The following is a 12805-nucleotide window of genomic DNA, read 5'->3' on the forward strand; positions in this document are numbered from 1 at the left end:
ACTAAATGTGTCCTCCAAATAACTGATTCCCTTTACTCTTCCATGTTGAAAAGCTCAGAGCCTTTTTGCAGGATGCATCCGTTGTTCCAACCTGTTGCTTATTTGCATGGCAAAACTGGAAACCTATTCGCGTTGAGAAATTCCCACCAGGCTGTTAGAGATGTTCTGATACCAACGTTTTAAAGTAGCTTCTGTTAGTGTTTGGTTCCTAGGCTGATATCTGAGATACAGTGTTCATTTGCATGGTGGAACTGAAAATCTATTCATGTTCAGATAGTCAGGCTGTCAGAGATGAACTGATATTAATGCTTTTAAAGTAGCCATATTGTTCCAGTTTGGATACATTTGGTTTTTCTTTTGCATATGAGAACTGAAGACCTGTTCATCGTGAGATATTTCCATCAGATTGTCAGGCGTTCTGATACTGGCATCTGAAACTATACTGTTTAATTTACAAGATAATATCTGAGAAACAGATTACCTGAGAAAGTATTTCTTCAGTGTTCATCCATTTATATTCTAATTATGTTCTCAGTAATATTTATAATATATTGGATGTTCCAATCCCGCTGATCTGTTCACCCTTTGTTTTTAGACATAGGAGTGGAGGTTTAGATGGCCAAAGCCATTTTTGTTGTTGTTGTTGTTGTTGTTGTTGTTGTTGTTGTTGTTGTTGTTGTTGTTGTTGCAAATTTCATTTAGCTGTGACCTGAACTTTTTCTGAATGGAGTTTTAAATGGACAGTCCAGACGGAGCTTCATAAACTCCATGCATCTCAGGCCAATGCAGAAAAAAGCCTGGAGCTGATTTAAACCATCTTGATGTAAGTATATAAACTACATAAGTATTATAGACTATAAGATGAAAGCAATGTTATCCTCTCCTATATTTTACTAGACAAAGGATCATGATGTTTTATTTCCTTAAAATGCGTTTGGTTCAATATTGAATGTTCACTGCACTCATACAACAAATAGTAAGAATGAGAAATTGCTGCAGTTTCCTGAAACATATTTTCTTTTTTAACCAACTGGTATGATAAACCTAAATGGATTGAATATTTTTACAACTGAGATCAAACAGAAATATACAGACATATTCAGTAAATCAGACTTTCAGTTTCAGTGAGACTCGTTTATCAAGTTAAAAAGCAATTTTCAGAAGGTTTTAATCAATTGTATCTAAATCTATATTTCTGAATTTTAAATGTTTTTAGTGGTCTGACATAATATTCCAACCTTAAAGGTTTTTAATGAGCCTTCATTTGCTGCGAGAAAATCATAATTAATAGAAATAAGAGCTTGAAGGCTATATAAAGTGTTTCACTTTATGATGAAGTTATTGAAATAAATAAAAATTTTACTAGTTTTTATTATTTTTATTTCTATTTTTTAGTAAAAAGTTGTTACTGTAACAAAGTGATTTGAATCGAGTAATTTTTAGTAAAACAGTGGCTCCTACTGGACAGGATGGGCATTGTTTCCCCCCCGCCCTCCACACAACTGAACCGGAAGTGATTTTCGACGTTTCCTCTGTTAGCTTGTGTTTGCCTCGTTGCTAACAGAGTTTCCCTCCGATGGCAAACAGGACCGTTAAAGATGCAAACAGCATCCATGGAACCAACCCGCAATACCTGGTGGAGAAAATCATCCGGACCCGAATCTATGAGTCCAAATACTGGAAGGAGGAATGTTTCGGTCTGACCGGTCAGTGAGTTAGCATGTTAGCTCCCTGAAGGCTAACCTCAACGAGATTTCATTTAACCTCTGCAGGGCTGCTTGACGGTGGTAATTATGGTTAAAATACAGGTTTTCTCAACGCATTACATTTGGATATTTTTTTTATTAACATTTTCTGTAAAATAGTTGTTTTTAATTTAAGTTAATATGGTACTAAATTGCCTTTTCCTTTGAGAAACATTTAAATTAGTTCTATGAATTTAGTGGATTTGATGTAAGACGAAAACAAAAAACAACAAGCAAGAAACTTTACATTATAATAAAGATCAGATAAAACTTTGTTCTCTATTGAGGTTGAATTTTTCCTTTGGCTTTATGAAGTAAAATACAGACACAATGTCAGCAGTTTGTACACAGAAATAAAACTTTGCACCATGATTAGCTTTCCTTACTTAGTTAAGAACAATTATTGCACTGATCCTGCAGATAAAGTAACACCTGATCACTAATTTATGGAATCAGTTAATTATCTTCATATTAAATAAACTAGCAGCATTTCTAGTTATTGTTTTGTATCATATTTATTTATTCTGCATATCAGCAAAGTTTTCATTGCTAAAGATGTGATCAGTACTGAACCCATTTTTGGTTTCCAACTACAAACGTTAGCTCTCTCCCAGTTTGATGTTTCCTGAGTTCATCTCTGACTTCATGTTTGGTTCCTCAGTCTCTCCCCCAGCAGATGGTTTTGGTTTCAGTAAATTCAGTTTGTTGTCTGTCTGTGTGCAGCGGAGCTGGTGGTGGACAAAGCCATGGAGCTGAAGTTTGTGGGAGGAGTTTATGGCGGGAACATCAAGCCGACTCCGTTCCTCTGCCTCACGCTGAAGATGCTCCAGATCCAGCCGGAGAAAGACATCATTGTGGAGTTCATCAAAAACGAGGATTTTAAGTGAGATTCCTCCACATTTCAGGCTTTTCTAGAGAAGCTGTAGGTCAGCCGGACCTGCTGGACCTGCCGCTGGTCCATGAAGTTCAGAGGAAATGTTTCCTGTCTGTTTCCTCAGGTACGTCCGTCTGCTGGGAGCCATGTACATGAGGCTGACTGGTACCGCCGTGGACTGCTACAAGTACCTGGAGCCGCTCTACAACGACTACAGAAAGATTAAGAGTCAGAACCGGAACGGAGGTGAGCCGGTGGAGATCCACTGAGACCAGAACCCAGAGGATTTCTGGGAAAAGACGGGAAACCCAAAAGATTCTTTAGATTGAAGCCACATCTGGTTTCTTTTACGCATGAATTATGTCAGTGATGTCATGTAAAAACATTTCTGTTTTTAAACAGAAACATTAATGTTCTGAATTACAAATTTATCTGATGACTGCAAAATTATCAGCAAACTGAGATACATGAATATTTTCACCAGCTTGGTCAGACATGTAAAAGCAACTTTAATTTCTTCAGTGCAGTTAAGATTATAACAGAGAGTGTAAAATAAATAATAAAGAAAATGAAACTGACAAAAACAACAAGCTGATTATGTTGGTCAAATGTAAAAATACAAAAATAAACTTTCAGTCAAATGGTTCAGAAACTGCAATTAGGAATTCTAAATAAATAATACAGCATAGAAATAGATTGAATAGATCTGCCCTCAACGATACTCGTAGCATCAGGACCGATACAGATATTAATATCTGATTGGTGCATTTACTTCCTGGTTTATGTCTGAATCTTTTGCCAGGAAAAGATTCAGATTTAAAACTTAAAAGATCATTTAGAAGAAAATATGAACTGAAACTTTTCCTGCCAGTGGAGCAGGTTGAGTTCAAATCTGTGTGTGTGTGTGTGTGTGTGTGTGTGTGTGTGTGTGTGTGTGTGTGTGTGTGTGTGTGTGTGTGTGTGTGTGTGTTTTCCCCCTCCAGAGTTTGAGCTGATGCATGTTGACGAGTTCATCGATGAGCTGCTTCACGCAGAGAGAGTGTGTGACATCATCCTGCCGCGGCTCCAGGTCTGTTTGTCTGTCCAGCCGTCCGGTCCGGTCCGGTCCGGTCTGGTCCGGATCGGTTCAGACAGGAAGTGTGTTTGAACCTTCTTCTTCACGCCCTGGTCCGATTCAAGGTGACTCCATGTTGTTCTTTGTGCTGCAGAAGAGGCAGGTTCTGGAGGAAGCCGAGATGCTGGACCCGCGGGTCAGCGCTCTGGAGGAAGACCTGGACGAGGTGGAGAGCAGCGAGGAAGAGGACGAGGAAGAGGAGAAGGTCTCATAATTCTGCTCTTTAAAGACGTTTAACCATGAAGTTCCTATAAATGACAGAAAGTTTCTCCTTTCATTCAATGTTTTAAATTTTTCCTGTTCCTCTCCGGTCTGCAGTTCGAGAGGCTGCCGAGCCCGGAGCCCCACAGACGCGGTCACCGTGACAACGACCGGCCTCGGCGCTCGCCGTCGCCTCGCTACAGACGCAGCCGCTCTCCTCGCCGGTTCGTTGTCGCCTGTTTATCGATCAGAGCCGATCTGTTGCCGCGGCGACGCTAACCTGACTGTTTGCCTTTCAGGCGGAGCCGATCGCCCAAGAGACGAAGGTTCGACTCCCGACTCCGTTGACCCGACGCCGGTTTGGGTTCTGCTCGGACTCTAAACGTGTTTTGTTTTGTCCGAACAGCCCGTCGCCTCGCAGAGAGCGCCACCGCAGCAAGAGCCCGCGGCGCCACCGCAGCCGCTCCAGGGACAGGCGGCACCGCTCCAAATCGCCCGGTAGGTTCTGCTCCTTCTGCTCTCTGACGGCCCAGGCTCAGCATTACAGTTGGGTTAAGGTCTGGACTTTGACTAGGCCACTGCAGCTCCATTCTGTTAACTGCTGTGTGGACAGACTGACTCACATTTAACTTTGGCTGCAACTTTTAGCAAAAATAGTCGACAAATTTCTCAGCAGGAAGTCATGAGGACAGAAACGCTCTCCGTTCTGACCCGGTTCTGACCCGGTTCTGTTGACTCTCAGGTTTCCTGCAGCATTTTAGATTTATAAGAGGAGAAAGTAAATGTATGATGTGCTGCAGTTCATGACTAGGAAATGAAATGACAACATGTTGATGAGTTTTCTTTTTAAAATAAAATAAAACACAAAATGTCCACATTTATCTGAGATAATTTATTTATTTGATTCATGCATCTCTGGTTTTTTTTAAACATTTACCATATATAACTTTTTATTTTGCTTCCTGTAATTATTAAATTGTGACCCCTCTGGGCTTCCGTAGCGAACCTGCTGGGTGTGACATGTTTAGGTTTGAGCTCTGGGCCTCACTGGCATCAGGATCGGTTCTGGTCCGATAAGTAAACTGGGTCGATATGAACATCTGATGTTGGTTTCTGACTTGTTGCTGTTTGTATTTCTGGTTGGTCACGTGACGTCAGGTTGGTCATGTGACGTCAGGTTGGTCACGTGACGTCGGGTTGGTCACGTGACGTCGGGTTGGTCACGTGACGTCGGGTTGGTCACGTGACGTCAGGTTGGTCACGTGACGTCAGGTTGGTCACGTGATGTCAGGTTGGTCACGTGACGTCAGGTTGGTCACGTGATGTCAGGTTGGTCATGTGACGTCAGGTTGGTCACGTGATGTCAGGTTGGTCACGTGATGTCGGGTTGGTCACGTGACGTCGGGTTGGTCACGTGACGTCAGGTTGGTCACGTGACGTCAGGTTGGTCACGTGACGTCAGGTTGGTCACGTGATGTCAGGTTGGTCATGTGACGTCAGGTTGGTCACGTGATGTCGGGTTGGTCACGTGACGTCGGGTTGGTCACGTGACGTCGGGTTGGTCACGTGACGTCAGGTTGGTCACGTGACGTCGGGTTGGTCACGTGACGTCGGGTTGGTCACGTGACGTCAGGTTGGTCACGTGACGTCAGGTTGGTCACGTGATGTCAGGTTGGTCACGTGACGTCAGGTTGGTCACGTGATGTCAGGTTGGTCACGTGATGTCAGGTTGGTCATGTGACGTCAGGTGGGTTGGTCACGTGACGTCAGGTTGGTCACGTGACGTCAGGTTGGTCACGTGATGTCAGGTTGGTCACGTGACGTCAGGTTGGTCACGTGATGTCAGGTTGGTCACGTGATGTCAGGTTGGTCACGTGACGTCAGGTTGGTCACGTGACGTCAGGTTGGTCACGTGACGTCGGGTTGGTCACGTGACGTCGGGTTGGTCACGTGATGTCGGGTTGGTCACGTGACGTCAGGTTGGTCACGTGATGTCAGGTTGGTCACGTGACGTCAGGTTGGTCACGTGACGTCAGGTTGGTCACGTGACGTCAGGTTGGTCACGTGACGTCAGGTTGGTCACGTGACGTCAGGTTGGTCACGTGACGTCAGGTTGGTCACGTGACGTCAGGTTGGTCATGTGACGTCAGGTTGGTCACGTGATGTCAGGTTGGTCATGTGACGTCAGGTTGGTCACGTGATGTCGGGTTGGTCACGTGACGTTGGGTTGGTCACGTGACGTCGGGTTGGTCATGTGACGTCGGGTCGGTCACGTGATGTCGGGTTGGTCACGTGACGTCAGGTTGGTCATGTGACGTCAGGTCGGTCATGTGACGTCAGGTTGGTCACGTGACGTCGGGTTGGTCATGTGACGTCGGGTTGGTCACGTGACGTCGGGTTGGTCATGTGACGTCAGGTCGGTCATGTGACGTCAGGTCGGTCATGTGACGTCAGGTTGGTCACGTGACGTCGGGTTGGTCATGTGACGTCGGGTTGGTCACGTGACGTCGGGTTGGTCACGTGACGTCAGGTTGGTCACGTGATGTCAGGTTGGTCATGTGACGTCAGGTTGGTCATGTGACGTCAGGTCGGTCATGTGACGTCGGGTCGGTCATGTGACGTCAGGTTGGTCATGTGACGTCAGGTCGGTCACATGATGTCAGGTTGGTCATGTGACCCAGCTTCCTGCTTCTGCAGGAGCTGCTCAGTTTGGTAAATCCTGAATAATCCCTGAACTCACTCAGGATGTTCTTCCTTCTGCAGCGGCTGCAGCTGAATCCGTCACTTTGTTTTGTTTTAACATTTTAAACCTGCAGCTTCAGTTTGAGTTCAGATCTTAAAGCAGCAGGATAGATGTTTTCTCCTGCTGCATGATGGGAAATAAATGACAGCTGTTTGTTCATCAGGTCACCACAGAAGCCACAGACATCGGAGCCACTCCAAAACCCCGGAGCGGTGAGTCCGGATCACTTCCGTCTCCAGCAGCTTTAATCTGAATCAAGTTTAGCAACAAAAATAATTTTAATTCGGCAGCAGAAACTCCTGCTGGACGCCTTCCTGGGTAAAAACCAGTGGGTTTAAACTGCTGAAGTTTCAAACTGCTGTTCCAGTTTAAAACATTAGCAGTGACATTTCATATTTCATATCATCAGAATTAAAGTGTTTAAAACACTGAAGCAGTAAAATCAGGGTTTAAGTTTCCTGTTTGTGTAGATTTATCCCTGACTTTATCTCATAAACTGTATTTTTACCACTTTGTCTTTAGACTCGTTCAGTTTTTTCCATTAAAATCAGTGAAATCCTGATTTCTGTTCCTGGTTCTGTTGGACTGAAAGGTTCTGTTTGCTTTATTCTCACAGCAGCTCCAAAAAGAGCCACAAGAAGAGCCGGAGAGGAAACGACTGACCCGAGTCCCTCTGAACGTTTTTACTTCATCCTCCACCAAACTCTTCCTTTCAATCTTGTACTTGACTTTTTATTTTTATTCTTATTCCAGCAGTTTCAGGTTCTGATCATCTGGACCTCTGATGGTTCTGGAAACAAAACAAAACGATTTTCTCCAGATGGTCCAGGCGCCTCAGATAAAACTGTAAATAGTGAAATGTTTTTTTTTTTTGAGTTTCTGAACAATGAAAACATCCCAGAAATAAAAACCTTGTTATAAGATGATGTTTTAATGTGTTGAGTAAGTTAACAGAACCTTTCAGGTGAAATAAAACGAATATTGGAAAAGCTGATGGATGTGATACGGCTGGCGTCGCCTTTTGCTAGTTTTTAAGAAGCTGAAAATCGTTTTTAAAAGGCGGAGCTGGAGCTCAAGTTTCACAAATGTTGGTTAAGAAATATAACTAAGTTCAATTTAATCCTGTTTGTGTTTTAATTTATAAATAAAACATTCAATTAATTTTCTGTTGGGATAAAAATGTTCTGTAAACCTTGCAGATTTTATTTTATCGCAAGTGATCAAACAGATTCTTTTGTTTTTTAGTTCTTAAACAGAAATGTCAGGCCACTAAGACCTGGGTTGGGCTTTTCTTTCATTGTCTCTGCATCAGTGCGGTTTGACACGAGGTTCTGCTGAGGTTCTGGTCGGGCCGGTTGCTTCACAGCAGCCTTCAGGTCGTCTGGATCGGCGGTTCTGGTGTTTCTTATCTTCCTCTTAATGATCCATGAGGGAAAAAAAAATCTGGATTCATAATATAATATAATCTCTGCAATCATTGTTCAGGATTAAACCCGTAAAATGAAAATTACAAAAATGTTTCATGTTAAATTTTTATTTTAATTTCAAATGTTGAAGCATAAACAGATTAAACGGTTAGCAGAGCTGGAAAAGCTGCAGTGCAAGCTCTGATTGGCTGAACTGGTAAATAAAATACTGCTGTCATGTTTATTATTTTTAATTATACAGACAACAGGCAAGTCTTTATATTTTATTGTTTACATCAGAATAAAAAGTGAACACAGATTATATCAGCTGGATTATGAAAGACATTAAAACTAGATTATTAAATCTTGACCCTTATGGACGAGTGAAGCTAATTATTAGTGAATTAATCTCACGCTCAGGTTGCTGTTAGATGCTTTTACGCCATCTAGTGGTCGAAGTGTGCAATGGGCCGACCGCATTAAAGTTTGCTGATTAACTCGGTAAATAATCCTGATTTAGGATGACAAATGTCTTCTATGAATAATGTATGAAAACAGGTGAATGTACCCATAATTCTAAGTTATTTCTCATTTGGTGTTTGAAGCTTTTTAGCGACAGCAACTAAGGAATGAAAATTAGTAATACTAAGGAGCAAAACGTATAGTTGTAGGATTTACACCTATAAACGTATTTTATAGTTGTAAATGTATTTTGATTATGCAACTTTGATTCCAAATATCACTTTAGATTACAAGAACAAATATTTCTATAGTGAATTATTTTCATAAGTATATATATCCTAACACATTTTTTAAATTGTAAAATTGGATAAAAGCATTTAAGACGGTATGTAAAGGGTTATTTTATTTTTAATTTGGCTCTATTGGAAACCCTGCAAAATGATTGGACTGACAGCAAAAACACCAGTAATTAAATTTATGCACAATTAGATATAAATTCAGTGATTATGAGTTAGAACTAGAATATTATTCAGACGGTCAGAATGATCATTGGATCTGATCTTTGAAAGTCTTGCTTTCACACAGTCTGGACACCTTCCAGGTTTTCCAGAAACTCCCGGATCTCTGGGAGCATTCTGGACCGTCCGCGGTCTCGGATCCTCTCCAGCGCCTTGATGCTGTTCATCCGGGAGAAAGACTCGTGGTTAATGGCTGCAGCCTTCATGTGATACTCAATCGACTTGTTCCATTCCTGCCGGTCGAAGTTGAGGTACTTGGCGTAGCAGTTGTAAACACACTGTTGGTCTGAAGGATCCAAAGATTTCTGCAGCAACTCCTTGTAGATCTGATCTGGTTTCATCAGCCCACGACCAGACTTGGCCCACACACTTGCAAAGTCCAACTTCTTTGTTAAACAAGACTCAGGGTAGCAAGAGATGACATCCTCCAACAAGCTGATTGCTCGGTCAAACATTCTTTGACTTGGGCGTCCGTTTCTGGAAAAAACTATCTTCCATTTGTAGGCAAGAGCGGCACATCTCTTCAGGTACCGGGAATCTGGATCCTTTGTGAGGGCCCTTTCTGCCACGTCGATCACATCGTCGTAGGATTCGATTTGTCTGTAGATCCTCAGCAGGGGTTTGATGCCACTGTAGCTGCTGACAGGGTTCAGTAAAATCTTCTCGGACAACTCCTGTGCTTCCTCTTTAACTTGCTCACCTCTCTTGGCTCGTTGTTTCAGGTCGACGGCAGCGAGGTACAAGTTTTCTGGATCTTCTTCTCTGGCTACCCTTAGATCCTCCCAGACGTCAGGCTCTGGTTCCACGTCGCGATGCTTGAAGGTGCTCAGCAGACCGATCATACGGCTGCTCCGCCACTCCACGGTGTCCGGCTGCATCCGGATGGCTCTCTGGAAGAGCTCTAAAGCCTGCTGCTGCTTCTCTTTATCAAACCTCATCAGGGTCCAGGCCTTTTCAGCTAAGACCTCTGGATAGAGATCTCCCTTCTTCTTCCTCATCAGGCCGTCGACCTTTGACAGGTAGTCTTCACTCTTCTCATCTTCTCCCAGGTGATGGTGCAGCCAGGCCAGATTCCCAAAGTTCACCATCAACCAGGGACCTTCATCAGCGTTTTTCTGCCTCTGGAAGGTCTCAGCGGCCCGGTTGAAGAGGTTCAGGGCGTCTTTACTAGAGCCCAGTTTGTACTGGATGAAGCCCAGCAGGTTGCAGATGTGACCCAGCCAGACGTTTCCCTCATCTGAACCGATGTCCTGCAGCTCATATCTGATACGGAACAGTTGTCCCCTGCTGGGGTCCAGATCCCAGGTGAAGTGGCACTCCAAGGCCTTCAGTTTGGACTGCAGACTCTGAGGAGAACTGATAAAAATCATAAAAACAAAACATTAATGAAGTGAAAGAGCTTTAGACAGTGGGAATTAAAAATAAAACAAGTATCGTTTGTGCTTTCTTCCACTAATTTTACATTTCTCTATTCCTGCTCCTGCACTTTCTTCTTTTATCTGACTTTCTCTGCTCGGAGCGGCAAAAAATGTATGGTTGAAAAAAAAAGTTAGGATAGGTCTTTTATCTATACAAAGCATGTTCATTACAAAATTTGATATACAAAATCATTCTTAGGCAATGAGATTTTAGTCTGCTCAATTCTTGTTTTAGGGCTTCTTGTCACTTTAAATCCAAATAAGCTGATAGTGGAAACAGTTTGGAAAAACTGAAGTGGAGTCTCCTGCACAAGTGGTTTCTGGTTGGTAGGCCTAAAGTAACACTTGCTCTTTCCAGCAGCCATTGTACAGCGCATACAGCGGTAAAACCAGCTGACCAAATGTGTTGGAGCTCAGCTTGAGTTGCTAGGTGACGGGCGGAGCTCTTCTGCGGTTGCTAGGTGACGGGCGGCGCTCTTCTGCGGTTGCTAGGTGACGGGCGGCGCTCTTCTGCAGTCGCTAGGTGACGGACGGAGCTCTTCTGCAGCTGCTAGGTGACAGACGGAGCTCTTCTGCGGTTGCTAGGTGATGGGCGGAGCTCTTCCGGGGTTGCTAGGTGATGGGTGGGGCTCTTCCGGGGTTGCTAGGTGACGGGCGGAGCTCTTCTGCGGTTGCTAGATGATGGGCGGAGCTATTCTGGGGTTGCTAGGTGACGGGCGGAGCTCTTCCGGGGTTGCTAGGTGACAGGCAGCGCTCTTCTGCAGTTGCTAGGTGACGGGCGGAGCTCTTCTGCAGTTGCTGGGTGACGGCGGAGCTCTTCTGGGGTTGCTAGGTGACGGGCGGAGCTCTTCTGCAGTTGCTAGGTGATGGGCGGAGCTCTTCCGGGGTTGCTAGGAGATGGGCGGAGCTCTTCTGCAGTTGCTGGGTGACGGCGGAGCTCTTCTGGGGTTGCTAGGTGACGGGCGGAGCTCTTCTGCAGTTGCTGGGTGACGGCGGAGCTCTTCCGGGGTTGCTAGATAACCGAGCAGTGCCGATCGAATGTGACTAAATACCTGAGTGTTTTATTAAGTGTTTTTTTTAGAAGCACCAGTGACACAAATGTATCAAAACATGGAAAATGTGAAATTTGCATTAAAGGACCTTTTATTATTTTAAACAATAAATAACTGTCTGACTACATGTAAAAGTTCCCTGCAATAGGCATCTCTGCTGTTCTGTGAAGATATATTAACTATTTTCCAACATAAGCAGGTTTATGTGTAAACAGAGTAAAGAAGCCATGGATATGGACCCCTGATAAAACCTCTGGCCAAGTTACGCCCTGGTAGCACATGGTTTTGGTTATAATCTTCCAAGACAATGTATTTCTATAATTAGCTTTGGTAAAAATAACAACAATAAATTAACATAATTATAAAATTAATTTTTCCTTATCGTTTCTCCATCTGACTTGTAGTAAAGCTCCCCTATATCGGAGTAATATAAATACAAAAATAGGAATTATTGGTGAAAATGTGAGGTTATTGTCATTAACTTCTTCACTCACCTCATCTTCCAGCTGTTTTCTCTGTAGATCTGGAGGTTTTGTCTCTTCTGGAGTTTTTCTGATGATCTGTAAGAGGCGCAGCTGCGGAATGGTCGCACGGCGCTCGCGCTGAGGTTTATTGTCGGGATGACGTCACGCGGTGACGGGCGAAGCAGGACAGAGCGAGTTTATAGAGAAGAAGAGCGACGTCGCTTCAGTCAGACGAACCTTAAGTTTCATTTTTCCGGGATCGAAACCTCAGCGCTGAAACGAAACTTTGGGTCAGCAGGTTTTCTGGCGTCATGTTTTGGTCGGATTGTTTCCAGAGCTCCAACATGGCGGCTGGTCCATGGATGTTTTTAATATTAGATTTTATAAAACAAAGATGGAAAAACTAAACAAACTAAACAAAGAGTTTGGTCCCTCATCTTATTGTTTTAATCGCCACAGCAGTGTTGAGCTCCAGCCCAAGTCCCAAGTAAAAAAGGAGAAATACAAGAAAGCAGTGCGACAGTCAAAAATGAAAAGGCTATGTTCAGTAAATAAACACATCTATAACTTAAAGAACAATACACTTTTTATAGACTTTGGTCAAATCTTTAGAATTTACTACATCTGGCTTACATTGCAAAAAAAATAAAAAATATGACTACATACATATTCAGCTGTTACACAAAACTTGTTTTATCACAAATCTATTATTGTATTAATTTATTTATGGAAATAAAGTAAGACAACTGAACAGTCCATGAGCAGTGAATGCTGTTTCTTTTGCTGGGGTTGTGCGTCTTACGTCATC

General features: G+C 43.3%; 2 protein-coding genes across 3 annotated transcripts; one reads left to right on the forward strand and one right to left on the reverse strand.

Annotated features, from left to right (window-relative positions):
* The first annotated feature begins 687 nt into the window (after positions 1-687).
* Positions 688-7843, forward strand: prpf38a (pre-mRNA processing factor 38A). 2 transcript variants are annotated; one of them, XM_088004752.1, is made up of 11 exons: positions 688-823; positions 1588-1706; positions 2469-2628; positions 2744-2865; positions 3603-3688; positions 3828-3938; positions 4052-4158; positions 4234-4260; positions 4341-4432; positions 6841-6889; positions 7294-7843. In XM_088004752.1, coding segments are annotated over exons 1-11 (921 nt in total). In that variant the 5' UTR covers positions 688-821; the 3' UTR covers positions 7340-7843. The 2 variants fall into 2 exon arrangements, with proteins under 2 accessions (XP_087860878.1, XP_014853225.1); XM_014997739.2 differs by lacking the exon at positions 688-823 and having other exon boundaries at positions 1504-1706.
* A 352-nt stretch (positions 7844-8195) lies between these two features.
* On the reverse strand, positions 8196-12760 carry LOC106924171 (antiviral innate immune response effector IFIT1-like). Its single transcript, XM_014997737.2, has 2 exons — positions 12028-12760; positions 8196-10419 (listed from the first exon to the last, which is right to left on the reverse strand). Exons 1-2 carry the CDS (start codon positions 12030-12032, stop codon positions 9123-9125), a joined length of 1302 nt encoding a protein of 433 aa, XP_014853223.2. The 5' UTR covers positions 12033-12760; the 3' UTR covers positions 8196-9122.
* Between the last annotated feature and the right edge of the window lie 45 nt (positions 12761-12805).

Source organism: Poecilia mexicana, unplaced genomic scaffold, assembly GCF_051168715.1.
Source record: "Poecilia mexicana isolate PSO_F unplaced genomic scaffold, ASM5116871v1 scaffold_4, whole genome shotgun sequence".
NCBI lineage: Eukaryota > Metazoa > Chordata > Actinopteri > Cyprinodontiformes > Poeciliidae > Poecilia > Poecilia mexicana.

Excerpts from the sequence above, each read along its gene's own strand:
- prpf38a (XM_014997739.2), top strand. The coding sequence starts at position 1,577 with ATGGCAAACAGGACCGTTAAAGATGCAAACAGCATCCATGGAACCAAC. Across the intron at positions 3,689-3,827 it reads TCATCCTGCCGCGGCTCCAG|AAGAGGCAGGTTCTGGAGGA; the intron begins GTCTGTTTGTCT and ends TTTGTGCTGCAG. Across the intron at positions 4,433-6,840 it reads GCACCGCTCCAAATCGCCCG|GTCACCACAGAAGCCACAGA; the intron begins GTAGGTTCTGCT and ends TTTGTTCATCAG.